At 50.8% G+C, this 27,456-nt stretch overlaps 1 protein-coding gene and 1 long non-coding RNA gene across 2 annotated transcripts in view; both read right to left on the minus strand.

The window, feature by feature from the left end:
• Positions 1-392: 392 nt before the first annotated feature.
• On the minus strand, positions 393-4,646 carry LOC113907330. Its single transcript, XR_003515162.1, has 2 exons — positions 4,560-4,646; positions 393-1,374 (listed from the first exon to the last, which is right to left on the minus strand). It is a non-coding gene; the product is annotated as an uncharacterized LOC113907330 (long non-coding RNA).
• A 5,625-nt stretch (positions 4,647-10,271) lies between these two features.
• Positions 10,272-27,456, minus strand: part of MTMR3 (myotubularin related protein 3) — a 131,467-nt gene continuing 114,282 nt past the window's right edge. Inside the window, 9 exon segments of the mRNA XM_027566343.1 lie at positions 10,272-12,406; positions 14,964-15,052; positions 15,509-15,619; positions 16,714-17,864; positions 17,867-18,099; positions 18,852-18,997; positions 20,189-20,359; positions 23,274-23,459; positions 24,232-24,427. Coding sequence (XP_027422144.1) covers positions 12,235-12,406; positions 14,964-15,052; positions 15,509-15,619; positions 16,714-17,864; positions 17,867-18,099; positions 18,852-18,997; positions 20,189-20,359; positions 23,274-23,459; positions 24,232-24,427 — 2,455 coding nt within the window. The 3' untranslated portion in view covers positions 10,272-12,234.

The following is a 27,456-nucleotide window of genomic DNA, read 5'->3' on the forward strand; positions in this document are numbered from 1 at the left end:
GGCAAGAACACAGGAGTGGGTTGCCATTTCCTTCTCCAGTGCACGAAAGTGAAAAGTGAAAGTGAAGTCCCGCAGTCATGTCCGACTCCTAGTGATCCCATGGACTGCAGCCGACCAGCCTCCTCCGTCCATGGGATTTTCCAGACAAGAGTACTGGAGTGGGGTGCCATTGCCTTCTCTGCACCAGCTGCTAGGTTATACCTAAGCAGACCTCCTTCCCTACCTGTGACTGTGAGCGCAAAGCAACCCAGATGTGCCTCCACACTAGGCTATAAAGAAACAATTAACCACGGTTAATGGCCCATAATTTGTTATTTCTGTATTCTATTCCCAAGGTTCCCTCCTAAGTTATTACCCATGAAGAAACATAAAATTGCACATAAAACTGTGTATTTCATAGAAACAAAGAGCTCTTTTTTATTTCCTTCTGCTTTAAAACAGTGGGCCTTCCTAGCTAGAAATGAGGTTCACTCCCACAGCTGGGAAAGGCTGTCTGCCACTCAGAGTCTACATCATTACAATCCAGGGACAGGACAGCTAGTGTCAGGACCTAATCCAAAATGAAAACATGGGCCCCTTATTATAGACAGTAGGAATATATTTGGAACTGCAGTAGAAGCGCATTAGACCAAGACAAGGCCCTTCTGAGCCCTGTGTGACTGTGGAGGCTGTGCACACAGAATGTTCTGGGTCCTAGTGGGGGGAGAGGGAAGGGGTTGGGGGAAGACTCCACCCTGAGGAGTTCAGCACACAAGCAGCTCCTCCCCAGGCAGAGCCTCTGTAGCGGAGGGAGCTTCAGGAGAGGCCTGAGCAAAGCCCGGGGGCCCAGGGCCAGCATCCTCTTGGTGGGCCTCCCAGCTCTGACCTGCCCGAGGTGAGGTAGTAGAAGGCTGGAGGCTCAGAAGAGAACAGGGGGCCTTAGGACAGTGGGAGGAGCGGCGGGAATGGGTGGAGAGAACACTGGGATTGCGGCGTGGAGAGGGAGTTTCTAGGCATGGGATTAGCCTGGTTTTATTTTATATCAAATTTAGATGATGTTTTTTTCCCCTCTAAACCTCTATCCTTCCCCTCATCCTCCACCGCAGTAAATGATCCAGCGGGTCAAGGCGGAGCCTGCAGCACGTCCTGCCCTTCTGCCTCAGCAGTGCTCGCTGAGTCCTGTCACTTCCCCTCCAGGTCCCTGCTGGGCCTGCACGTCTGCTTCTCTCTGGATCCACTGAGGCCACCACCACTTCTGGCCTTGTCTGTGACAGCAGCCGCCTCACTGCCTGGCTTTTGGATCACCAGACTGGAGTTTGAGTCTGCATTCTGCTGCAGGTTAGCTGAGCGACCTTGGATAGGGCTCTTCAGCTCGCTGAGCCTCAGCTGCTTCATCTGTAAAATGGGGTAACACCTGTCTTAAACAATGGTGGTCTGGACAAAAGGGGCTTAGCACATAGTACGTGCTCAACGAATTGGCTTGTCTCCCTCTTCATCCCTCAGACCCTGGTTTACACACTGCTTCCCTAGGGACCTCTCCTGACTCGCTGCAGTTTCCCACAGACCCCTAGACTGCTCCGCAGCGTTCTCTCACTTACCCGTCTTGTCAACAGTCTTCTCCGTGAATACAGGGTTCTGGCTTTCTCTGCCTCAGCTACTGAGGTGCCTGACATGAAGTAGGGGTTCGTTTTTTGCTATGTGACTGCTCTCCCTGTACATAATCAAAGGTTTCCAGGCGTGGGGAGGTCCCTGTAATGTTCCCCCACCAACTCCAGGTAAGTGGACAGATGACCACATTATATAAACAAACAGTGGAAACCAAGAGTAGCCCACCTGATTTACGTTAGACCTAGGGTGCTGGGGCAACTCATCATAGCAGACCCCGTTCATGGGCAGCAGACCTGGGTCAGGTAAGACCCACTCAGGGCCAGGCTGCTGCAGCCAGGAAGCCAGTGCTCCGGGCTGACACACACTCCCTCTAAACAGTCAGGCTGGGCAAGCCCACCCCTGGGGGAGTGACGGCGGCCCTCCGCTCACGGACCCAGGGCCACCCAAGCGGTTGAGCCAACGCTGCTTCTCAGGCCTTGACAGCTCCCCACTGAGGCTGACCGATCACGGGAGAGGTGTGCATGCCACGGGGTTGATGCCCTGAGAACCCCAAGGTATGGAGGGACTGGGTGGTGGTTTTACCTTTGTAAAATAACATGACTAGAAAAGTACGTTAAAAATCTGCAGAGGATGATGAGTTATGAGATGAGCAGTCGTGAAACCCACCACTGTCCAGAAGGTCACATCCTCTCCAGCCTCTAGAGATGTCCAGGGCCCTGGCTTTTGTAGTTACCATGTCTTTGCACCTGAAATAACACTTTTGCCTGGTTTTGAACTTTTAAAGAATGGAATCATTCAGCAGATAATTTCCTTTTCTTCCATTTGGTGTTACATAGATTCATGCATGTGTTTGTGTATGTAACTAGCTCCTTCACTCTTGCTTCGTTATGCTCTGCAAGTGAGCATTTCAGCCTGTTTGTCCCTTGCCCCGCTGGCGGACACCGCGCTGTTTCCAGCTCGTGTGCTTTCACTGCCTTCGGGTGAGGCTGTCCTGGAGGACTCGCCAGGGTGACGGGGGTTGGAGCAGAGGTGGCGGGGGAGAAGCAGGAGCAGCCGTGGGCACAGCGGTGGGCAGGCAGGAGGGACTCCTGGCCTAGAGAGGGCTGTGGAAGCGGGGCGGGCGGTGCTGTGGAAGGAAGGGTGCCAGAGGGCCCCTCCGGAAGTTTACCCCTACTCGGACTACGGAGTGCAGCTCCCCTCTGAGGGCAGGGGTTCAACTCCCCCCACCTTCTGTACCTGCTGTCTGAGCCCACTACTCTGCTCCCTAGGGGCACCTCTGGTGGCTCTCCTTTCTAAAAATGGGCAGACATCAAGAAGTTTGTATTTGGGAAGTTCAGGGGTCGCCACTGCCCAGAATGGAGGTGAGGCACCAGCACAGCGGCCTGTGGCTTAGCCCTCACCTGCCCTGGAAGTGAGGCTCCTGGGCAGGGCCACCCAGCCAGAGAAGCTGTCCCCGGTCACACTCCCCCCCCCACCCCCCACAGTGGCTGGATCTTCGCTAGTTCACACTGGGGACCACCCTGGCTAGAGGTGGCCAGGAATTCTGTGAGCACTGAGAGCCCGACACGTCCCCCTTCTTCCTCCAGTTGGGCAGGTCAGGCGAGAGACGTTCCTTGCCCTGGAGCAGGCCGGATGCCTAGCAAACAAGAAGGGTTCCTGCCCCCTCCAACTCTGGATGACATGGGAAAGCAGGTATGGGGGGGACTCCGGCAGAGCATAAGTTCAAGTGTGCGCTTTCAGGATGCTACCCCTCCAGGCTGCATGGCAATTAACTCTAAAACACGACTATTTCCTCATTGGTTCCTCCACAGCTTTGTGGGTTAACCAGACAAACTTCCCCACAGAGGAGAATCAGAACAGACTGGAGTGGTCAGAGCCACAGCCTAAATCACCGAAAGAGCTAGAACACAGGTCCCACGATCTCTGGATCAGGGCAGCACAGACCTACACAGGCACGGGCCTAGGCAGACACCCAGCTCTGGCTTCTTCAGGCTAAGAGTTGTTTCAAGCCCGATGGAGTCGGTGTCTGCTGCCACTTACCAACGAGTGCAGCCCCTGGCCAGTGAGGACTCAGAATGAGGTTCAGGAACAAGTGAAGCGCTGCATGGCGGGCGGTTTGACTGTCAAAGGCTGAAGAGAAGCTCTCCGGAAAACCGGAGAAGGCCTTGACTAAAAACCACCCTTGTGGCTGACTGTACTATGGAAATCAAACATGAAACCATGTCCTGTGTACAATCACATAACTTTAGGACGGAAATATGTATATATAAAATACTCAAGAATTAGCTCATAGTTGCAGATACACTCTTCTAATAGATACTTGTTCCAATCAAGCCTTTTTCACTATTTACCGTGTGAAACTCTGGTCTCTGTCCACAGTGGGTTAACTCTAAAAGGGCTTTCCAGGTCCCAGTTCTTTCTGGATAATGAGGATCTTTTATCTGCCTAGTCTCCCCTAACAGACGGCAGTGCCAGAGACAGAAATGCCACATTATCTCCTGGGATAGGGATGCATCTAAGTCACCGAAGAAGGCTGTGCAGAAAGAACCACCGGTCTCATTAGTTGTTAAAAGACCGAGTCAGCTGGTATATCCAGAGCTGTCAGAAGCAAAGTGTAAGCTGAGGTTTCAGTTAGGGCCGCAGAGATGAAGGGCAAACAGGTGACTTCAGACACCCAGGCTCTTGTCCTCAGCTTTTCAGGCCTTGGCAGTGATCTCCGAAAGTCTAGAGGGCTTTGGAGGGCAGAGCTACGGAGCACATGAGAGGCAAGGGTGATCCAGATGTCCAGGTAAGGAGAAGCAAAGGATTCGCCCCCTTGCCCTCCCTGCCTCAGGCAGCGCACAGGAGCTGTGGGCAGTGGCTTTAGCTGCCAAGGTTCATTCCTGCCTAGTGTGGCTCAGAACTTCTTAAGGCGGGCAGGGCTTTGGGGAGGAATTCAGCTACCGTCTGGAAAGAGGAGGTTAACTTCCTACCTGGACGTGGGGGCGAGGAAGGCAGAGTGGCATCAGGTTCGCAACTGCTGCAGGCTGACTGGGAAGGAACTGCGCCATCCCCGCGCCTTAGACCCGGTGCGCAGAGGACTGGCGACAGGCCCGGGCTGCAGGCCTCCTGGCTCCGCCCTCCTTCCAGCTGACAGGACTGGGTGAGCAGGGTCCTAGGCCCTGAGAACTAGTCCCTTGGGCTGATGCCTCGGGCTGCACAGGGTGTGCACGTGAGGCGGCCTCGCACGCTGGCTCGGGAACAGCTGGAGACATGGATGGAACTGTTGTTAATAAAGTACCTTGATTTATACAAGTCTCCAAGGAAGCATGTGTGGAAGCAGAGCCAACAACTGAACGTCAGGAACACCAGCACCACACAGGTGCAAGGACAGGACAGTATGGCACAGCCCCGAAGGCCAGCTGCAGCGGCAGAAGAGCCAGCAGGCACGGCAGGTCCTTGGGGACCCCAGAGAACACACATGTTGGGCACAGACGTCTGAGGCAGCAGCTGGCTGGTCCATCAAGTCAAATGAAAGAACAGAAACGGCACCCAGGTCGGGTCCCCAGGGCTGGCAGAACTTCAAAACTGGGAGCCGCCCCAGTAGTGTGTGTCAGCAGGTACCAGCAATCTAAGGGGGACTTGAAAGACCTCCAGCTCTAGGGGATGGCTGTCCCACAGGCGAAGTACAGCAGAGGAGCCATTCATAATTAACTCAGTCTGTTTTAATTTGGGTGATGAAGCCTTAAGTATGTTCACCCACCCTGGGCTCCTCTGGCATTGGAGATGGCAAGGAGCATGAGCTGAAGGTAAGGTCGTCACTCTCTTGCAACCTTAGGCTCACCTGCTAAGTAGCAGACACAGCCTGGCCCAGGCCCGTGCCTCAGACATCCGCGCTGCTTAGAGGCAAGGCCCCCTCTCCCTCCCCTGCTGCGCAGCCTGCAGAGCCAGCTGCTCTGTGTAGCTCCTGGCTTGTGCAGTCTTCAGTCAGAAACCTAAACCTCGCCAGCTGTTCAGCAAACTGAGGCCACCTCAACTCCAACAAGCAGTTTTTCTCTGGCCCCTCTTTCCCATTGCTTTTATAGGATTCTAAGGCAGCAGTGTACCTCTAAGGCAGACCTGCATCCATTAAAATACATCAGTATTTAAAGTTCATAGATGAACTCTGAAGTCTTCGAGTAGTGACAATTGCACGATATTGTAAGTAAACTTAGACCAGAATGTTACCTCTGTAAGGTGGAAGACCCAGGGCAGGGCCAGTTGTCTTCAAGTTTTAAGACCGGTGAGACAGGAGCCTGTCTGGCTCTGATCTTTCCCAATGTCCTCCAGCAGTGGAAGTCAACTTGTTTCATGGACAGGGGCGGGGAGCACTTACCAGGTCCTCATCATCGACCCAGCCCTGGGGTCAGTGCTCCACTCCAGCTGAGGAGGTGCTCAGCTGGCCCAGGCTTGTGGGCTCAGAAACCCCAGAGTCTTTACACCAAATAACTGGTTTTGAAACTGGCTTTTGTGGCAGCACCTCAGAGGCTCCCTGCACTCCCTCACTCCAAGTGTCATATTAAATAGTGAAAATCATCCGTAACAGGTACGCTCAGAGACAAAACACGCATGGCTTAGGCCGCTGGAGCTCTCAGGTAAGGCCTCCAGTTTCGTGCTTGTGAGGGCTTCTTGGGTCGGTGCTGGGGTCACCACACCTGGGTGCTGGCTGTCACCACGTGTAATTTTAGTGATTATAACCTTTGGGTGTTTCTCACCTGATGTATGGAAGATAAGGGCTGAAAGCAGGTCCTGGATAGTCCTCTCTTAATCCTTTTTTCAAGCATCTACTTCAGTTTTGTCCATAACCAGAGACTGCAGACAAGCTGTAACTGTTTGCACTTACATAGATAAAAATCAGGTTTTTTCCTCTATACCATTCCAAATAAAAACAGGTATGAATTGGACACTGAGTTCACAACTTGCATTAGTCAGAAATGCTTCCCCACCCTGACCCCTGCCACCCCACTGATTTTAAGACATTATGACTTGAATTTAGTTCATTCTGTTAACATTGTTCTTAGGTACTTGAAAGGTTAAAAGAAAAAAAAAACTGGATTATATATAATATCAAAACTTTTTGATTTTGGTACCAGGGATCGGAGGACTTACAGTTTAAGCCTTTGTGTAGGGACTGCTAGGCTCATCTCCAAGATTTCTGATTTGGCTAATCCAAAGAGAACCAGGTTAGAATAACTATTTATCTAAGGCTGCTTTCTGGAAGCCCAAGAGCTCTGAAGGGAAGGCATCAGGAGAGAATGTTTTATTTACATTTTGCTTTCACTGGTAACCCTGGATGAATCTTTGCTGCTCCCTGAATCTCATTTTTCTCAACAAAGCATCACAAACTCAAAATGGATTAAAGACCTAAATGTAAGACCAGATACTATAAAACTCTTAGAGGAAAACATGGGCAGAATTGACATAAATAGCAGCAATATCTTTTTCAGTCTATCTCCCAGAGTTATGGGAATAAAAACAAAAAGGGGACCCAATTAAACGTGAAAGCTTTTACACAACAATGGGAATCACAAACAAGGTGACCCACAAGGGATTAGTCACCCAACAGCTCATACAACTCACTAACAACAACAAAAAAACCCAATCAAAAAATGGGCAGAAAACCTAAACATTTTCCCAAAGAAGATATACAGATGGCCAACAGCCACATTTGATATTTGGAAAAACTAATACAATTATGTAAAGTTTAAAAATTAAAAAAAAAAATGCTCATCATTAATAATGATTAGAGAAATGCAAATCAAAACTATTCACAAAAGAGAAACAGAATGAGTGTATGGTTCCCAGAGGGGAAGGGTGGGGTGGGGCGGGAGAGGATAGTTTGGGAGTTTGGAATTCACACGGACACACTGCTGTTCGTAACACAGATAACCAACAAGAACCACTGTAAAAAGTAAAACCAGGAGGGTGGATTAAATCAGTAATTTTAATCATCCAAACCCTTCAAATCAGATCTTAGGTGGAAGCCCAATACTAAAAAGAGCTGGAGGCTCGCTCCCCACAGAAGAGCATGAAAACCACAAATCTACCCACCTAAGATCCCTTGCCCACCTCTAACGTCAGGATTTCAAGTCCCAGGCCTCAGACACAAACGTGGACTCCTGCTGTCCCCTCCGTGTCTCTTGCACAGACCAGGGAAGAGTGGATTTACTCCCGGCACCTCAACACTGGCCACACGACTGACTAGCGAAGCACAGTGCAAGGGGCTGAACAACTGGGGGTGAAGATGCTATCTCCTCAGTTTACACACTCACTCAGTCTACAGCAGAGCCAAGGCTGTTGCAGTAGCAGGTACTGCTTTCAGCAGCAACAGGGTATTTAACCAGGATCCAAGCCTCAGGGGTTACGTTTTGCATTTAGAAAAAAATCTTAACACCAGTCTGGAAGCAGTTAAGTCAGTTTTAAAAGCCGATGTAAAATTTCACTGAAAATACAACTGAAATGCCAACTGCCGTGAGCAGTGTTAACAGAAGCTAAGAACATGGATATGATAGAAAAGACAAAGTGATAAAATACAACAGCATTTAAAACCTTTGTTAATTCCTACTTCAGAGGGTACCCTTTCCCCTCATGGCTCTGACCAACTGCCTAACCTAGAAGAGCCCCATTTGACCAGGGAGGCAGCTGGTATCCGCACAACAGGCAGCAGATGACTCCAAACAAGGGTGAGGACGCAGGCAGCACTGCCGCGGTGTACCGGGCCAGGGAGACCGTCTCGAGGAGTCAGAGGCTGGGGAGCGGAGCTGCTGCCTCTCACACTAGAATTCTAGTCCTGCCCTCCAGATAGCTCATCAGTGAGCTCCACTTAGAACAAATGCTCTTAGATGATGAAATCAAACAGCTGGACCCCTGCCATGGTTTCCAAACTCCAAGTGGAGAGTCAGTCATTTTGCTGCACAGCCCAGGCCCGCCGTCATCTGCTGTTAGCCGCACCCTCAGCAGACGCGGCATACCGCTACATGGGAGGGTTTCAGTGGCAGGGCATCACCCAGCCTTGTGGGCCAAGTCAGGTGTATGAAGCCAAGTGGCCTGAAAACTGTATTCTAGGGTTTACTCTCTACTCCCATTTTGATTTTTTTTTAAATAGCTGGAAGTTTAACAAATGCTCTGGGAGCATTTTGTTCATTCCCCTTTAAATGTGCCACAGTATTTCTTTAGAATATCATTTGCTAATATAGAAATAAACAATGAGCATTTTAGCAAAATCAATTTTCTGTACACCTTTACTAGGAAGTCTTAGTGGATCACTGCACTCTATCATTTTTTGGACTGGGATCGAGACCAAAGTACAGAAAGAAGGGAAATACTAAGAGACCCAGGAAAGGCAAATCTGGAGATGAGGATGACAACCTGGCACCTCAAGGTCACCTTTAGAGCTCCAGGGCTCAGAGATCAAATATCTCCGAGTGAGGAAAACTGGCCGTGTCCTCGGATAACCAACTCCTCCACGTACAGCCTCCCTCATGGGGCACTTCCTTGCCTCCTGCCCACACTGTGCAGGTCTTCTCCATCTTCCTAACGCCAGCAGTTCCCCATCTATGGCCCCAACAGCTTTGTTAGACTCTACCAGTATTTCTAACTTACCAAGGGCTAAAGCATTAGCCCTCAGGAACGGGAGCTCTGTGTGGACACACACTCAGGTTTTCACAAAGTGGTCTAAGCCCAGACTCAGCTCCCTGATGGACTGAGGCTGCTGAAGCGGCACCTTCCCCCGCACACAACTGCCACACGGCGCACACAGATCTCAAGACTGGAACCAGCTGGAGTGTTTAAAAGTGTGTGTGTACTTTAAGCAGTGAGTACATCCAGAGAGTGACCTTGGGAGGCTCTCAGGTCGCTCATCGCAGGCCACTTGTCAAGAGCACGCAACTCACCTCAGATGTAAGGCTGGTGACCCCAGAGTTGGGCACTAATCGGTACCTACCCTCCCTTGGGAAGAACTGCACCACGTTACGTCCTTCAGAGGCCCGAGGGACAGGAAGGGTGCCCAACAGTGACATGGGAAAGAAAATCCCTCTACAAAGAGCAGGAGCGAGTCAGGAAGTGACAGGAAGCTATGGCCTTCCTGACTGGTTACAGATCTAAGAGGTGGAGCTTCCTCCCTCTTGTGGGAGGAGGCAGGAGGCCTCTAGGTATGCACATGGTCCACTCACATCCAGTTTGGTCTCCTCTGCCCCAAGGATTCTCTGCCAAGGTCAGGCAGAGGCGAGGTGCTTTCTGGCCGCAAACCCCCTTCAGTCTCTGCTGTGTGCAGGCCTCGGTGCTCACCGCCACCGCAGGCGCTGCTGATGCTCCTTGGTATGTGGGGTGAGGGGCCGGAGCACTGGCTGACATTAGAGTAACAACAGAAAAAAAGAGCCTGGAGGACAGAGGTAGTTTTAATTACTGTTGACACTCAGTTCTTCAGATAAGGAAGAATGGCCGACTGTTACGATGCTTTGCCTTTTTAACTTTGGAGACCATGGGGCAAAAACCATCAAGGAAATATGCTTCAGTGTGGGCATCACGGTGCAGGCTCCTTGCCAAGGTCTAGAGCTAAAAAGAAATCTAGTTTTCCTGTATCAAAGTTCAATTTCTCAGCAGCACCTCAAATTGCTTCAGTGTCAGAGGGAAATGGGATGAAGGGGAATAAACCACAGGGAGAAAAATCAGAACATGCTAGCAAACGCTACCATGCGGAACACTAAACTTTATTCACTTTATTTATATATTTAACAGTTCTAAAGTATTTACTTCTTGCTTTGACAAAAAATGAAAAATATAGGAGCGCTGATCAACTCCTCTTTAGGAGAAAAGGGTTATATGTACAGCTACGGAGAGTTAAGGTTCCTCCTTTACATACAAAGAAAAATATTAATAAAAAAGTGCTTCATTGATCAAAAAAGGGCTAAGAGCTGCAAGCATTTATTCACACTGTACATCAGACCCAAGAAACCCGTAATCATTACCTCTTGGCACCTGTCACTAGGAACTGCACAATCTTCAATTAGACTGATTTCTCCCAACCTGCAAGGCCTGACCACACAGAGTGTGGAGGAGAATTTCACCCTGTTTCACTCAATGCAAATTCTGAGCAGCCTGCTGCCACTGGAAGGTCAGCCGTGCTCAGGTGCCCTTGGCTTTGCCTGGACTGATAGCTCCAGGGAAGGCTTCGGGCCAAGTCTTAGCTACACCCAGGAGCCACCTTCCTGAGACACAACTTGCCCTTCGCCAGGGAGCTGCTCCCAAAAGGTCGGGAGAGTTCCCAGGCCACACCCCCACTGCTCACCACAATCCGCCCAGTTACCGGTTAGCAGCTTTTCGCAGCGCCGAGCATGGCCCTTCCCCAGGGAGGGATGGCAGGCACAGACACGGACACCGAGATCACAAAGCACAAACCTGAACTCTGCCCCACCCTTCTCCGTACCCGCCTCCACCACAAGTCCTGATTAAGGCTCTTTGAGGGCCACATCAAAGCTTGCTGAGGAGAGGTGCCTTGCATCTCCGATGGGCTATGTCCCTTCTTTAAGGAACCCCGCAGTCACCACGTCGCCCCTCGTGGCTGACGAGCAGCACAGCAGCAGGGCTGGGCTCCAAGGGGCAGTGGAGGAAGGCTGGTTCTGTGGGACACACTGCCTCTTCCAGATGCTTGCACTCCGAAAGACCGATTCTACCCCTCAAGGGGGAGGTCCAGGATTGTTTGGGAGTGGGGCGGTTCGGGAACCCTGAGTCTGGACTTCCCTGTGCTGGCCGAGGAAGAGAGTGTTTGGGGGACTAGGCCTGGGAGGGGGCTTTGAGGCACTCCCCGGGCTCAGCACGCGCTCCGGCCTTGACCGGCCTTGACCGCAGCAGCGGGGTGCTGTGCTTCGGCCGGTCTGACACCTGGCGCCCAAGGGTGGGAAGCGCTGCTGGCCTGGCTAAGGGGGCCGACCACTGTCAGTGAGGGGAGCCCAGACACCTGGGTCCCTTAGCAAGATAACAAGAGAATCCCGTGGAAGAGGAGATGCCAGCCAGCCAGGGCCAACCCTCTCAGGGCCTCTGGAGGGTGCCCCCTCCCAACCCCACTCCCATTCCTCTGCCTGTGGGGGGACTGGCCCAGCCCCTCTGCGGGGGAGAGGGCACGGGGGCACTGCTCTTAGGGCAGATGCTCTTGGCGTCCTCAGAAGCAAAGGTTTCCCCTTGGCTCTGATGTGGTGGTGTTAACGAGGATCGGTCACAAATGGCAGTACCGGCGTTATTCCCCGCTGTCCAGCTCAGGCCTCCACTCCTGACTCAACCAGCCTCCTCCCATCCTGAAGAACAAAGCACCGCTCAGCACTGCTTGACAGCTGGCAACCTCTGCTCTTCCATCAAAATAAAAAAAAAAATTTTTTTTTTAAAAAACAACCAGGGTACTTTTCTCTTTTTTGGAGGCAGGAGGAGGATAGAAAATGTAGAGGAAAAAAACGCAGGGGTGGGATGGGATGGGAAGAGAGGACTCAAAGCACAACCCAGCGGCACACCCCAAAGGGCTGCCATTCTGCACAGCTGGTTCACGCCCCCATTCCAAAGCACACGGGCCTCTAGGTCTGCCCAGGCTGCGTGGGCCTGTCAGGAGCAGCTCGGCCTCCGCCTGCCCCAGGTCACGGAGCTTCAGTTTGAAGTGGCAGCAATGGGCTTATCCAGTTCAAGGTCAATGCTGGAGCTTGTGGGATGCAGGCTGCTATAGCAAGACTTGCACACTCGACTAGGTTCAAAGAGCTGCTGGCTGGGAACTGGAACCTTCTGGTTACAACAACTGGAGCAGAATACGTTCCCACAGTTCCTTGAGATGAGAAAAAACAAAAACAGTGTTAGTGTCAGCAGCAGAGACAGGCTGGGGAAACCAACTTCAGAAGACAGAGCTTCCCTGTATGCAACTCAGATGTGCTGGAGACTGGAGACTCCTCTACACCAAACACTTGGTGGGTCTGACCCAGGAAGAAGCCAGGCAGGGAAGGGAGCCCTCCCGAGCACAGTCGCACACCACTTTCACTTTAGGGTCCAGGACACCTGGCTGCCTTACCACTATGGCTCAAGGTTACCAGGTGTCAGAAGACACTGCTCAACAGAGATCCATGAAAGCAAATGGGCCCAGGGCGGAAGGCAGCTATTAGCTCGATGGCTGAGTCTTGGTCCAGGAAAACCCTGTGGCCACACCCACCTGAGCAATGGCCTCTGTGTAGCTTGAGATCATAAAGAGGCCAGGGACCAATTCGATTGGTCTCTGAGCCGCTCAGATGAGAGAAACCTCCGGCCCACCTGGGGAGTGAGGAGCCCGTGCCCAAAGGCTCAGAGGCAGTAACACAGAACAGGCTGCTGCCGTCTAGGACTGCTGTGCTGCCGGCATGCGAAGCCAGGAGACGAGCAACCAGTGCCACATGCTCAGGGTGAGAGGACAATGCAGATGAACACGCGTGCACACACACCCCCGATTAGACAAGGGTCAGTCACTCCACTCATGGGTCACTCTGCTGCCCGCATGCATCTCCAGGGAGTATCCGCTCTCTAAAGGCCTGAATGCACCCTGACCTCTCACCCTTCCTACGTTTGAAAGCCCAGCTCTGATGCGTGTGTGCAGCATAGGTGTCTGCACACCGAAACAGATGCCCTGCATGGCCTCCAGGAAGGGGAACTGGCAGAGGCTGAGGTTATGCTCACCTTACAGCCCCACTCTGGGGAGGCCCTAAAATCAACCCCAATAAGCCCAACAGGAGACTCCAAGGAGTCTGATGCAGCCCTCCAATGACGTGGGGTCAAAAGCTAAAGGGGAGCTCCTCCTCAGCCAGCATCACTCACGACCTTCTCCTTTATGCTCCTCAGAAAGGAAACCCACCGCTGGATTAAGGACCACTTAAGCACGAAAGAGAATGCTGAATACGCTTTGCGGATGAAAGAATACCACAAAAGGAAAGGGGCAATGAAAAGAAAGAAGGAAAACCAACACACAAGACTTCATCCTCTGGAATGCAGTGAGTAATTCACAACTGTTTCTGAAAAGCATGTATCAGTAAGAACCTGTGGTTACAGAGAGAAACTGCCTCAATCTATTTCTGAATGTGTACATTTATTTCACATACCTGCTGGAATTCAATCAAAGGCCTGACATGAATTTGATGAGCTAAAGCTTGTCTATCTGACCTCTCTCAGGCAATCCTGATGGATGCCACGTGGGGTCTTGCCTTGCAGTTTTCAGTGCTAGCAGTTCTCTGGAAAGACCATCTCTGTTCCGTCCTGGGCTCTTTTTTTTTTTAAGGGGAAAAAAAAAAAGAGTAGTGATGCCAGTACTATCCTGAAATCTCAGGGAATGACTGACGCACAACTAAGTACCCCTTCTACTGGCCACTTCACAAGACCAGCCCCTGCTGAAGCACCCCTCTTGCCATCAGCCAGATGGCTTGCCTGACCTGTGCGGTCAGCAGGCACACCCTTGGCTACAGCCTGACCAGCTCCAGTGGTCTCCTCAGCCAGCGGCTGTGCTGTCCCCACGCCCCCAGCCCACCTGCCTGTGCTCCTGGACCCAAGCTTCATCCCAGTGAGTGCAGAGAGGGGGAATGGGAGCGTTAGTGTGGAGAAGTTACTGTAGATGTGCAGACACCACAGACAAGCTGTTGCAAATGCTCACCACGTTTGATCAACACGATCAGTGTCCCTGCAAGGAGGGGAGAGAGAGCTCAGAAGAGAAGCCAACTAAAGACATTTGGGCTTGGGGTGAGGGCGGGGAGATACACAGTCCTGGAAGCATCATCGTTGGACAGAGAGGTGGTTCTATTTTAAACCAGGTCCGCTCATGCGGGTGAGCTCTGCCACAATTCAGATCAAATCCCTATCCCAGAAACACTGATTATTCTCCAGTCACCCCCCAACCTGGAGCAAAGCATCTGTAGCCACTCACTCTGCAGCCCAGAAAGAAGTAAGAGCCTTGTGGACCAAAAACTGCGTTCTCAGCCAGTCCCACCAGCCCCCTACCCCCAAGGAGTATGAGGTCAGGGAACAGGGCAAGGGGCAGGCAAATGAAGCTCCCTGCCCACAGTAGGAAAGCTCTTTTGCTCACAGCAGCCATGCTGCATGGGAAGCACTTTCACTCTAGGAATAAAAAGTGGTGGTTTCGGTGGAAAAGGGACATCATTTGTACATTTCAAAACTTACTCACAATCACTCTAAAATGGAAGACAGACACCAAATGAAGTTCTGTAAACACTGATTTCACAGGCACAAAAGGTGGGCCAGGGTTCTGAAGACCCCCTGGGTCTGTCAGCCAGATGCCCCCATCTCCATCCGCAGGCTCTGCCCCAGCCTCGGCCCCCACACCCCGCCTGCCCCGCCACTCCCTCCAGGGGCACCTGCAGTGGTGCTTCCGGCTGGCAAGCCAGAAGGCGCTGTCGCACGCGTAGCAGTGGGCAGCCAGGTGGTCAGGGAGCCAACGGGTCATCTGTAAAACATCGGGGCCAGGTCAGTGACAGGAGATGGGCCATCCAGCTGGAGCCAACGGAGCCATGCTGGGGCAGCAAGAGTCACAAGGACCACACTGGCTCCAGTGGCACCAGCCAATCAGGCCTGATGTCAGCAGTACAAGAAAGGCGTCCAAATCGTTCCCCTCGAGGGGACTCCAAACTCCCCTGAGATCAAGAGGCAGCCAGAGCAGCCTGGTTGCTGTGAGAGCGGGCAAGGCTCTAGTGCAGAGGCACTGAGGAGAGAGGGCTGGCTCGAGTTTCCCTGGCTTAGAAACTCCAGATTTGACGGGAATTCATAGGTGCTGAGACTCAGAGAGGGTGAGTGTGCGGTGAGGTCTTCCCTTGGCTGGGGCAGGGGGGACAGACGATGGGGGTGGAGAAGAACCGCAAAACAGTTGCATGGGTGGCACTCAGAACAGGGGCTGAGCCTGTACCTCCGTGTCCTGTTTATCCACCTGCTCCCAGCTGGCTTCAGAGAAAATCTCTGTGCTGCAGCGAGACAAACAGTTCTGATCCAGATTGCTTTCCGAGTCGGGAATTGAAGTCTGTTGGCAAACAAACACAGCTGAACAGAATGAACCTGGTCTCCTCCCAGAAGAAGAAAGAGCTTGGCAAAGAAGGGAGCACGGGGAGTGTGGGCGGGCCTGGGTGTTAGGGCTGCTGAATCTCTAGGTGCCTCAGCCATCGAGAGCTGGGTTGAGCAGGTGCAGAGACAAGGTTGAGCTCAGCTGGAAGAGAGATACACAGATCTAAGGCCGGGTGCAGTGACTCTGGAGTGGAGGGGCAGGCCTTGGGCTCCAGGGAGTGGGTAGGCAGAGGTGACCAGGGTGGAGGTGGAACTCCATGTCGGCTGCTCCAGTGGACCTGCCAAATCTAACCCTGCCACTGACACCTGTGTGCTGAAACAGTGCTTTGGGCGTGTCCTCCTTTCTCTGAAGGACTCTTTGGGAAAATGAAAAAACCAAGTCAGTTTGAAGTGAAGTCATTGGATGAGCCCGCCTTTAATGTACGCTGACTGATTCAGAGCCAGACTCACACCTGTTCTTAATCACGCCAAGTCAGACCCACCAGGAAGGAGAGTGTCTCCGAGACTCTCCCCTAAGGTACCTCCCCTTCCAGTCACCAGGCCCATCTGCACTAACTCCCGACTGTGCTAGAAACCAATCCTCCTTCCCATCTCTACTACCATCACCTGCCACAAGATGGGTACACATATGTTTAAAAAGAACTAAACCTTCCAAGCCACAGCTCACATTACTGGGGGGTAGGGACTAACTGCTCACTAGCTACTGGGGTAGGACAGGCACTGTGACTGGACTGGAATATCTGGTGTTGCTGGACGAATGTCATTCTGCCAGTTCACGCTCTTCAAGGCCTGACCCTCTCTGCGCAGAGAACTGACCAGCCACACAGTAAGTGCGCACTCTCTCCTGCCTCTCCTGTAGACAGGATGCCCGTGGAGGGTGCGCAGGCGGGAGAGAGAAAGCAGCGCACTGCTGGTCACCTGGCGGGGGCGCTCTCCAGCCTCTCACCAGGGCTATTCTAAACCTTTCCGACTGTCTCTGAAATCCGGACAGAAGGGGCCCAGCACAGTGTGCCCATCTCCTGTGCAGCTACGGAGGCACCATGGTGTACTCACCACTTCATCCCCAAAGTCCCCGTTGAAGCGCAGGGAGCTAGTCAGGTACTGACTCTCCAGGCGACTCCTCAGCTCCTGGACTTGTTTCTTCAAGGTCTCCACTTCCTGCTGGTGGCCCGACTCAATCTGACGCAGGCGCTGCTGGATCGTGTCCGTGTACACAGGCATGCCGTCATCGTCCAGGTGGCTGCGGGAAGGCTGCTCAGGGCTGCCAGCGGCCGACGGTCTCCCCGAGTGTCCGTGCAGCCACTTGGGGTGCAAGCTCCTCGTGTGTACGTGGGCAGAGCTGCAGCTTGTGGCCGACAGCTGGCGGCTCAGGGAGTCCTTGCTCCTCCCAGTCTCCCCGTTGGCGCAGTGTCCATTGGGGGTGGGATACTTCTGGAGGGTACTAAGCCCTGGGGGCTGCTCCGAGGCCTTATTTTCAGTCTCTGGGGCACCGTTGCACACAAGCCCCTCCTTACATTCGGCTAAAGGCAAGGCACTAGGAGAATGCGCTGGGCTCCGGGCGCTGCCAGGGGAAGTCCTGTGCACCACAGGCCCCAGTTGGGGCCTCTCTGCAGGCCTGGGCTCCACGGCTGGAGGAAGCACGTCCTTGCCACCGAGCCAGCCACTGTGGACAGGGCCAGGTCTATGATGGCCCTGGGGCCCGCTGTCTGACTTCACTTTATCTTCCATTAACATGTCCACAGACCCATCCATGTTTGGTCCTCTGGTCTCAAATGAAACTTGGGAGGGCAGAGAACTTGACTGTGAGGTACCAGAGTCAACCGCCACATCTGCTGAGACAGGAAGGACTGCCTCCTCCCTGTCCTCTGCTGTAGCTCCTATCTGAGACGGTTCCATAGGGACCTCCTGGGAACCCTCTTCCCTGGGGGGCTCCTGGAGAGAACTGGGGAGAACACTGTGCCCACCCTGCTCAGGAACACCCTGCGAGAGCCCAGAAAGGCTAGTGCCTGGATGACTCCTTAGGGAAGCCTCCCCCACCTCTGGCTGCTGATCAAGTTCACGGGCTGAGCCCTCGGGGCTCTTACCCCTGCTCCCCTCTTCCAACAGAGCCTCCTCTTTGACCTCCTGCACCCCCCTGTGGGCAGGCTCCTCTACCCCACTCTCCTCTTTGGTGGCCTCTTGCAAAATGTTCTCCATCTGCCCTCAGCTACTCCAGCCGCAACAGACAGCTCGGCACCACCCAGCACTTTGGTCGGTTTCCCCAGGCTGTCAGGCTCCACAGGCTCCTCCCCAGGACCGGCCAGGGTGCTCAGTTCCAGCGAGCGACGGTGCTCCTGCCACTTCTCGTTCAGGCTTGGGTCACTGCTGCGCCGGCTGGCCAGAGGCACTGTGTTGTCGCAGGCGGTGGTCAGATTGTCAAATGATCTGGTCTTTGGTAGCCTAAAGAAAGGAGTTTGGGGGAAATGAGGATCTGAGGTTGTTCTGGGAGAAGTCAGAGCAACAGGTTTTAACGGGCAGTCATTTCCTCACTGGCTCCATTACAGCTACTCAAGGAGCCGTGGCATATCTGGAATAAGGCTCAGGCTGCAGGCAGGCAGAGCTCCAGGGTGAGACCTTCTACTCTCAGGCACCCCATGCCCAACACATACAGATAAACTAACACCAAACACGGGTTTAGAAAGACAATCTTCATGATACTTCTGCATTTCTCAATTAGTGGCAAAGGAAGGTAGCGTTGCTGATTTTCTGATAGTACAATATTTTAAATTACTCTATTATTCATCAGTCTGAATTCAATAAAGCTAATTCATAGGTTGCAAAGCAGACTATCATCTGATAAAATCTGCCTTTCAAGTGCAAGATGACAAGTCACAGCAGCGAGGCAGGAGCACAAAGCTGTGGCTGCAACTCAAGCCAGAGGGTCACAGGAACCCAGAGGATGTGCTCCATCACTGAGAAACTGCCCAAGAACAGAGTGGAAACAGTGCCCAGTACTCTTCAGGGACGAGGCTCAAGCTATCCAGAGCCTCAGAGCCCAAAACCTTTACACTTTCCCTAAGAAAACCTCAAGAGCGCTAAGAAAGACGTGTGCAGCCAGACAATGTCAAAATGTCTGACCATCCCTGCATACACCCCAACACAGGAATACACCCAGGAAGGGCCTGAGGACTCGGCATCAGCCGCAGGCTCACCGACTCAGGGGCGGATCGTCGGGGCTGCAGCCTGGGGCTGGGTACGGCGCGCAGCTGTCGTCCACGGGGGTGGACGGGGACGGGCAGGGCAGGTACACTGCACTCCACAGCATCAGGTTGCGCACGTGGCACACAGGGTACAGCACCTGAGGAGACAGCGGGGCATGGGCTTAACAAGTTCCCACAAGTCTGTCAGAAATGTCTAGGAACGAGGGGAAGAGCAAGCACCAAGCAGGAATGCCCAGCATTCCTGCAAGATCTCCAAAAGCCATTACGTGAGTGAATGCACCTATTATCTGGGGCCAAGAGCAGGCGGTAGACATATTTCACCTGAGAGCCTCTGTGGGCATGAAAATCTAAAAATGTTTTTCAAAAATCCATTTCTCATTAGTTATTTCTTAGGTCACCTTTACTCAATGACTGGCTTTCCTCAGCTTAATTTGTTGCTTTTACTGCACAAGAAAGTGAGTCATTCTGCTAGATGGTGATTGTCTGTTCCCTGGTACAAAGCTTGGCTTCAGAACACACTGTCAAACCTGTTTTATAAGATCATCTAAATTAATCATGTGGAAAGGAAGGAAGGAAACTTTCTTCCATACTGCTACTTGTCCAGCAGGCACAGGAGAGAGAGAAGCAGCTAGCTTCAATCCTTCCTTGGACTACTTAACTGAAGTAAGAAGTTATTCATTAATAGTCCAGTAAATCAATATAACCTCAGATTGGCCTCCTTGTGACTTAGAATTTAAGATGCATTCTGACACGAGGAACAAGACCATGGACCAATGCACAGATGTACGTGCTTCCTTTTCTCTGCTTAACAGACGGTGTTCCTTTGAGGAACAAAGTCTTAAAGGAGCTGCCAGTTCTCCATGTGAGCGGAGAATCAGTCAGACAGACATGCCAGTGTCACGCTGAGGCAGAAGCTGCAGTGGGTATCACCACCTGTTGACACTGGGAAGGTGCGGGGGGCCCGCAGCGCCTTCTGAGCTGTCAGGCATCCAGGGTGACCTAAGTGCCTGTTCCACTTGTCAGGAGATGCTGGGAGTAAGTTAAGCTCTGGCAGAGACGCTTAGAAAAGACTCTTATCTACAGTGGCCAAGTAGAGACATGTGTTAGGTCAAACCACCCCGAACAAAGAGGAGTTGGAAGCAGGGCAAAGCATAACCAGAAAACAGGCCTTTCTCGGGACAGAGTGGTTGGAAAAAAATGGAACCAAGCTATCCAGAGACAACCGAGAGGCCTTTGAGAAAACAGTTGCTTCTCGAAAAGGATCCCATGTGTCCCCATCCCCGAATTTACTCTGCTGCTGAGAGCAAAAAAGGCTGAAGGATACATACGGCCTCTGACTGAGAGGAATACAGTAGGTTTTTGAAAGCCTTGTTGCCCGCCCGAAGCAGTGACCACACAGAACAAGTCCGCTCCTGAGTGTGCTTCTCTCCTCTCTCCTTGGCGTTGTTGCACAGGAATGTTCCAAAGAGGCAGGAATAGGTATGCTGCACCAGTTTCACCTATGAGATCCAACATGAAGCAAAACCAAGCAAGGGATACATGTTTTCTGGGGGGAAGTCAGCCCAGCAGAGCTACCTTCCCCAACACCCATGATGTGCACTTCAGTTCACACTCGGGAAGATGGGGGAACCAAGTTGCAGCCTCCTCACAACCCCGACCACCATCACTCCTGAGTCAAAAGGGCGTTGGCACCCCCATCCTCTCTGCCTCCCTGTAAGTAACTTCCGAGGTCCTAAGTTTACTGGGCATAGGAGCGGGTCAGTGCGCCGCCAAGTCTGAATTGAGCGCATACTTCACAACAGCTTCTTCAACATGCTGCTGTGGAGCAGCCCAGGTGTGTCTATGGGTGCAGAGAAGCAGCAGTGAGAAGCCCGCTCTCCTGCCCTGGGGGAGGCGTGAGCAGTGCGATGCACACTAAGGCAGGAAGGCAGGGAAGAGGGCCGGAGCACGTGCAGGGCAGTGTGAGAGGCCTCAGTGGCAGGGACCTGCTGAAAAGGGGAGAGCAGGGCACATGCGCACTGGGGGACGGGAGCTGGGAGGCCGTCCAGGCAGCAGCGACCGCTAGCACGATGGTCCTGAGGGGAGCACAAGCTTGCAACTGCTGAGCAACTGGAGGAGGCCAGTGTGACAGACGGACACTGCATGAGGTGAAGGGCGGGAGGACATGAGCCTGGACGGTCACCTCTGCAAGAGCCCTGCAGGCCATTTGAGGGACTGTGGCTTTTACTGTGCGGAAAAGCAGAGTCACCAGAGGCTTCCTGACAGGAAAGACAGAGTCTATGCCATGTTTCAGAAGGACCTCTGAGGCTGCTGAACTGTCTGTCTGCAACTGGGGCAACAGCACCGGCAGCAGTAAGCTATCAGGTTTTAGATATATTTTTAAAGCAGAATGACAGAATCTGCTGATAGACTGAATGTGGAATATGAAAGGGGAGTTGAGGACAACATAAAAGCTTTGCCCTAAATGAAATGAAGGACTGAGTTGCCATTTGGTGAGAAGGAAGACTTCTGGAAGATCAGTTTTGAGGTGGGGAGATATAGATATTAAGAACTAAGTTCTGAAAATGTTAAGTTTGAAATATCCTTAAGACATTCAAGTGGAGATCCTGAGCAGTCACAAGTGGATATCAGAGCCTGGAGTTAAGTAGAGACAGAGGTCTAGGCTGAAGACTATACACGTAGGAATCACAGACAGCAATTAAAGCCAAAGGACTGGATGAACCTCTAGAGAAGGAGCCTGAACTCTGGGACATTCCAACATTCCGAAGTGGGGGATAAGGAAGAACCAGCTAAGGAGACAGAAAGGAGCAGCTGGTGAAGCTGAGAACTAAGAGTGTGTGATAGAAGTCAACTGAAGAAAGTGTTTCAGAAAGGGGTGACTCAATTATGCCAAATATTAATGATGAACCAAAGAAGATGAAGACAAGTCAAAAGGTACAAACTTCCTATTATAAAACAAGTCAGCGGGATGTGACGTGAGTTAGGGGGATCTAAGTCAGGGGGTTGGTCCTAAGAGAGTGAGTAGTACTGTGCTGTGTATCTAAAAGCTGCCAGGAGAGCACATCTTAAAAGCTCTCATCACAAGAAAAAACTTTATCACTATGCATGGTGACAAATGTTAATACTAGATTTTGCAGTATCTTCTAGCAGATGTGAGAGTTGGACTATAAAGAAAGCTGAGCACCGAAGAATTGATGCTTTTGAACTGTGGTGTTGGAGAAGACTCTTGAGAGTCCCTTGGACTGCAGGGAAATCCAACCAGTCCATCCTAAAGGAGATTAGTCCTGGATGTTCATTGGAAGGACTGATGTTGAAGCTGAAACTCCAATACTTTGGCAACCTGATGCGAAGAGCTGACTCATGTGAAAAGACCCTGATGCTGGGAAAGACTGAGGGCAGGAGGAGAAGGGGACAACAGAGGATGAGATGGTTGGATGGCATCACCGACTCGATGTACATGTGTTTCTGCAGACTCCGGCAGTTGGTGATGGACAGGGAGGCCTGGCGTGCTGCGGTTCATGGGGTCGCAAAGAGTCGGACACGACTGAGTGACTGAACTAACTAACTAGCAATATATACAAGTATCAAATCACTGTTGTATACCTGAAACTAACAAAATGTTATCTATCAATTATACTGCAAATTTTTTAAAAGGTGAGTGAAAACTAATCACTGGGTTAGTGACGTGAAGATCACTGGTGACCTTAACAAGAGCAGCTCTGGTAAAATGGGGTGAACACCTGACCGAACCAGGTTTAAGAGAGAAGGGGAGAAGAATTTGGGAGAGTAAATGTAGCAGACCTGAGGAGCTCTGCTGTGAAGAAATAAGAAATGAGGTAGCAGCTCGAGGGGATACAGGATGCAGGAACAGGTGTGATGAGGCAGGAGGCACTGCACCCTGCTTGTACGCCGACGGCAGTGATCCAGAAAAGCGGGAACAGGCCGACAGAGGGCGGGAAGCAGGAACGCTGAAGCCATGAAGCTGAGCAGAGGAGGGCATGGAAGCTGGTGCCCAGGTGGAGGGAGGCTGGAAGAGGGCAAGGCCAGTGTGTCCTCCTTCAAAGGACGGGAGCAGAGAGTGGGAAACAGACCCAGGCGGGCTGATATGATTGACTAGAGGGTGCAGACGAAAACCTACTGTTTCTATTTTTAACTACTGTTTAGTGCTTCTATTCCCCATTTTTAAAGCTACCTTTGGAACAACTCAAAGACTTCACATGAACTTAGTGCACATGGATTCATTAAATGAACAAACACCTGTGTCACCTTTTTTTTAAATAAGGTAAGAATAGCCCCTTAATTAAATCTAGAAAGGATGCTGTTTAAAGTGAAAACTGGCCCACTAACACTTACACTGATACCCCTATGAATTTAGAAGGTCCCCAAAATGAAGAATCACAAGCACAGACTCACAAGGAATGCTTCATTGAACTCAAAAGAGCATGGAAATTGCCTTTGAAGCTGATGAACACAGTCAAGCCACTGCAAAAACACTGGGCAACGCTCGTTCAGATCATCCGAGTTCTCCCCATGACCACACCGGTCAGCAAACTTGTGGCCAAAATCCAGCCACTCCATCTCCACGAGGACCTGGAAACCCTGTGGGGAAGCACCCAGGAGAGACCCGTTTGTGCTTGTCCATCCAAACCATGACTGTCCTGAACCCAAGGTCACCAACAGGAATCCACTCAGCCCATCAGGAGCCCCGACCCAGCCCCAGAGCCAAATGACAGGACACATACTGAGGATGGTTTCCCAACTCCCCCGCCTCCACTCCACAGTCAGCAGAGGGGTGGTAACTGAGCGTCTAAGTCTTTGTTAAGACTGCATTTTTAGTGCTTCATTCACTATTAAAAAGTCACCCTTTTGTCCCCTTCATATCTTACTTTTAAATTTCTTTCATGTTACACTTATGAAGTCATGTTTGTAAAATCTTTCCCTATCCCAGACTTACACACATTTTAGGGTACCTTAAAGGTTTTTCTTGTCTCTCTAACCCAACAGGTGATATTTCACATTAGGGTTCTTTCTCCACAGAACACTGTGGTGATATCTAGACCCATTATCCTAATAAGCACGTCAAGATCCTTCCTACAGAAACCCCATTTTCCGGGGTAGCCAAAACTTTTCCATGTAGATATTCTGCAAAGGAAAATATGTCTGTATGCTTAGTACCTTGTTATCTACAATCCGCCCCCTTTTAAGAGGGACAGGCACTGAGGTAGGTACTACCACAATTTAGCTCAAGGTAAAGGAGCAGTGATTCTAAACCATAGAAATTCCACTTTGACTGGACCGAACCACCTCCACCAAGACTTCCCCTAAAACCCTGCCCGGTTTCCCCTGGTGATCCTGAAGCGTTCCGCCCTACCTCTATGGTTCGGTAGTAAGGGTCCAGCAGGAGCTTCGCCAGTGCCACAATCTGGGGGGTGCGGTCCCAGCCGTCGGAACAGTGCGCCAGCACCGGCCGCTGGTCGCGGTCCACGGCGTGCACCACCAGGAGCGCCGACTTCAGCAGCACAGACAGGTGGTGGAGCCACTTGGTGCTCTCCAGAGCCGAGAGCCAACTGAAAAACCAAACACAAGGGGACGGGAAATGCTGGTTTTTATGAGACACTGGATCACGCCAAATACCCGTCAAACTGAAAAGCAATTCCCAAAGACATTTCCCTCCAAATAAAACAAACAGAAAATCTGTGTCTTTATAAAGTATGTACAAGGATTAGGCCCAGGCCCTACCATGCAACACAGGAAAGCCTTAGAAATAGGACAGTAATGAACAGGGCCACCTTTTGTTCCAAAAATCTTACTGCTAATTACCCAGGGAGAATGAATAATTTTTAGTCTATAAAGAGTTGTATCTACCCAGTAAAGTTAGTTCTTTCTGGAATTTTCTCCTAAAGAAAAAAATGCAACCACTTCTGAGATGGAAAAGAGAAAATATTTATATTTAATAATCAGCAACTCTGCCTAACAAGTTCTCAAAAAAAAGGAAAACTCAAATATATATGTCTGTGGGGACTCCCCTGGTGGTCCAGTTAAGACTCTGCATTCCCGATGCAGGGGGCCAGGGTTCGATCCCTGGTCTGGGAGCTCGATCCCACATGCTGCAACTACGAGTTCGCCTATGCAACTCGAGATCCCACATGCTGCCACCAAGACTTGGCACACACAAATAAAATAATTAAATATATTTAAAGCAATATGTGTCTGTAATAAGATACAGTGGCTTCCCTAGTGGCTCAAATGGTAAAGAATCTGCCTACAATGCAGGAGACCTCGGTTCAACCCCTGGGTCAGGAAGATCCCCTGGAGAAGGGAATGGCAACCCACTCCAGTGTTCTTGACCAGAGAATCCCATGGACAGAGGAGCCTGGTGGGCTACAGTCCATGGGGTTGCAAAGAGACAGACATGACCGAGGGACTAACACTTTCACAACAAGATACAAGTTGGATGCCACTCCAAAAACAGTGTAGATAACATCACTTACCACTACTGATCAAGTCTTGAATGTTTATGGATTAGAACTGGGTAGGCCCAAACTAATGATTTAGACTTACACAAATGAGTAGCCAATGGCTGCACACTGTTACTGGGCTTAGTGAAGACTGGATTCAGCAGGGATTGAAAAAAATCTTTTTTCAAAAGGCCTTCAAAAAGTATCAGATCCCAGGAATTACCCCTTGGGAATAATGACAATAGGTTTTTTTAAATTGTACTGACATTTTGTTTCTTGTGCCCTGCCATGAATTCTACTCCCCACCCCCCACAAAAAGCTCAAATTTCTCCAAAATATCATCAGATCTGTGGTTAAGGCCATAGTCCAGCCCTTCAAACATTGAGTCTGAGAAGGGAATCAAGACTTCTGTCAGGGGACTATGAGAAGGCTTTGGCCATGACGAGTCTATAAAGGCCTATTAAACCTTGGGGGATAAGTATGAATTTCTGGAACAGCCCGAAGAGAGGGCCTTTCCAGGCAGACAGACAACGTAATGCAGAAGTGCTGGCTTCACAAGGATTGGCTTGTTCTACCAGCCAGACCGGCTCCTAAGAGGGCAGACCCTGTCTCAGGCACAGCTGCACTTGCCCTGTGCAGTGCCTAGCATATACTGAAGGTTCCTACTTTTTAAGTCATGGGTAAAAATTCTATCTCAAGACTTTCTATGGCCTATTAAATACCTGAGAAACATTGTTTGCAGGCGGATTCTTTATTCTTATTCCTCATACAGTCTTGAAAAAGCAAACTAAAAGGTGGGACTTAGGAGAACAAATGCCAAGTTACCTCCTGGCCCCTGGAGAAACAGTAAATGAGAACCTGGTTCTCCTGAGTCTGACTGACCCATCCTTACAACCCAGTCAGTGTCTCCATGCCTAACACAGAAGCTGCATCCAAAATCTGCCAGCGGAGGAGGTACTGATACTGCGCTGATCCTGTAGACTCCCTCGTCCTGTTCTCAAAATCTGAGAGAGAAACACAACCAGGCCCGGGCCCTCCACAGCTGCAAACAAGTGTCAGGAGGCCGGCTTACAGCTGCTCCCGCCACAGCCATAGCGTCTCTTTATCTACAGGGAAGCGTCAGTAATGCATTATGATCTGTGCCAAATACAGACAAGTCATTTCCTTCTTCCTTTACAACTCCCCTCCCCGACATTCATGTAGACCAAACAAGGGCTAATTACATCTTCTTGACTCAGGAGCTTAAAAAACAGCTTTTTAAGAAAGACTTTTAACCTATGGAAGATATTAGAGATCAGGGAATACTGACGCTATCCCTTATATAGGCAGGACAAACTGATAACCACAGAAATCAAGCCACTTGACTCGAGTCACGCAGTCAGTGGCAGGTGCTCTGGACCCTGAGCAGACTCTCTGTGTGCCATCAGCAGGGCAGGGAGCGCTACTAGCTGGGCTCTAAGCTCGTGTAGCAGATGCAAACTGCTGACCCTCAGGCAAGACAGCCATCATTTCTTTGGTCAGGCTTTTCCCCAAGGACAACTGCTTCACCCTCTCGGCTGATTGCAACTATGATGAAATTAATCATTTGTTACCAGGAGTTTGTACAAGTGATTCAGGCAGCCACCATTTAATAAATCAAAGAATGCTGCAAAATTGATGCAATCATGAGATCTACTGAACAGAACTCAGGGAAACTGCTATGGGCTCTAGCACAAACACCAGAAAAGAGAAAACTATCTTCTCTGGCACCATTTCTGGCTTCCTGAAATAGTAAAACAGGGGCTTTTAAATATTTATCTGTCCATATTTGTTTTTACAGAGCATTCCTCCTAATTTATCTTGTATTCAAACAGTTCCCTTGTGGGGAGGGGTGTTATTTCACCTTCCTCACAGCAAATGCCAGCCATTCATTTTTAATAAGCAATAAAAATCATGGTAATGTTTTTAGTAAATAAGAAAGTAGTTTAAAATCAGAAGCAAATGTAAAAGGAGCTGATCTCCTGGCATGTTTCAAAGTTTAACCCTTTCTAGAACATGATGAATACACTCACTCTTCAGGTAAAACACTCCAGTTCAGAGGAGGTTAAGTGTCACTACAGGATGTCAGAAAACAAAGAATTAAGTTACTCTGAGTCAAA

This window comes from Bos indicus x Bos taurus, chromosome 17 (genome assembly GCF_003369695.1).
Source record: "Bos indicus x Bos taurus breed Angus x Brahman F1 hybrid chromosome 17, Bos_hybrid_MaternalHap_v2.0, whole genome shotgun sequence".
NCBI lineage: Eukaryota > Metazoa > Chordata > Mammalia > Artiodactyla > Bovidae > Bos > Bos indicus x Bos taurus.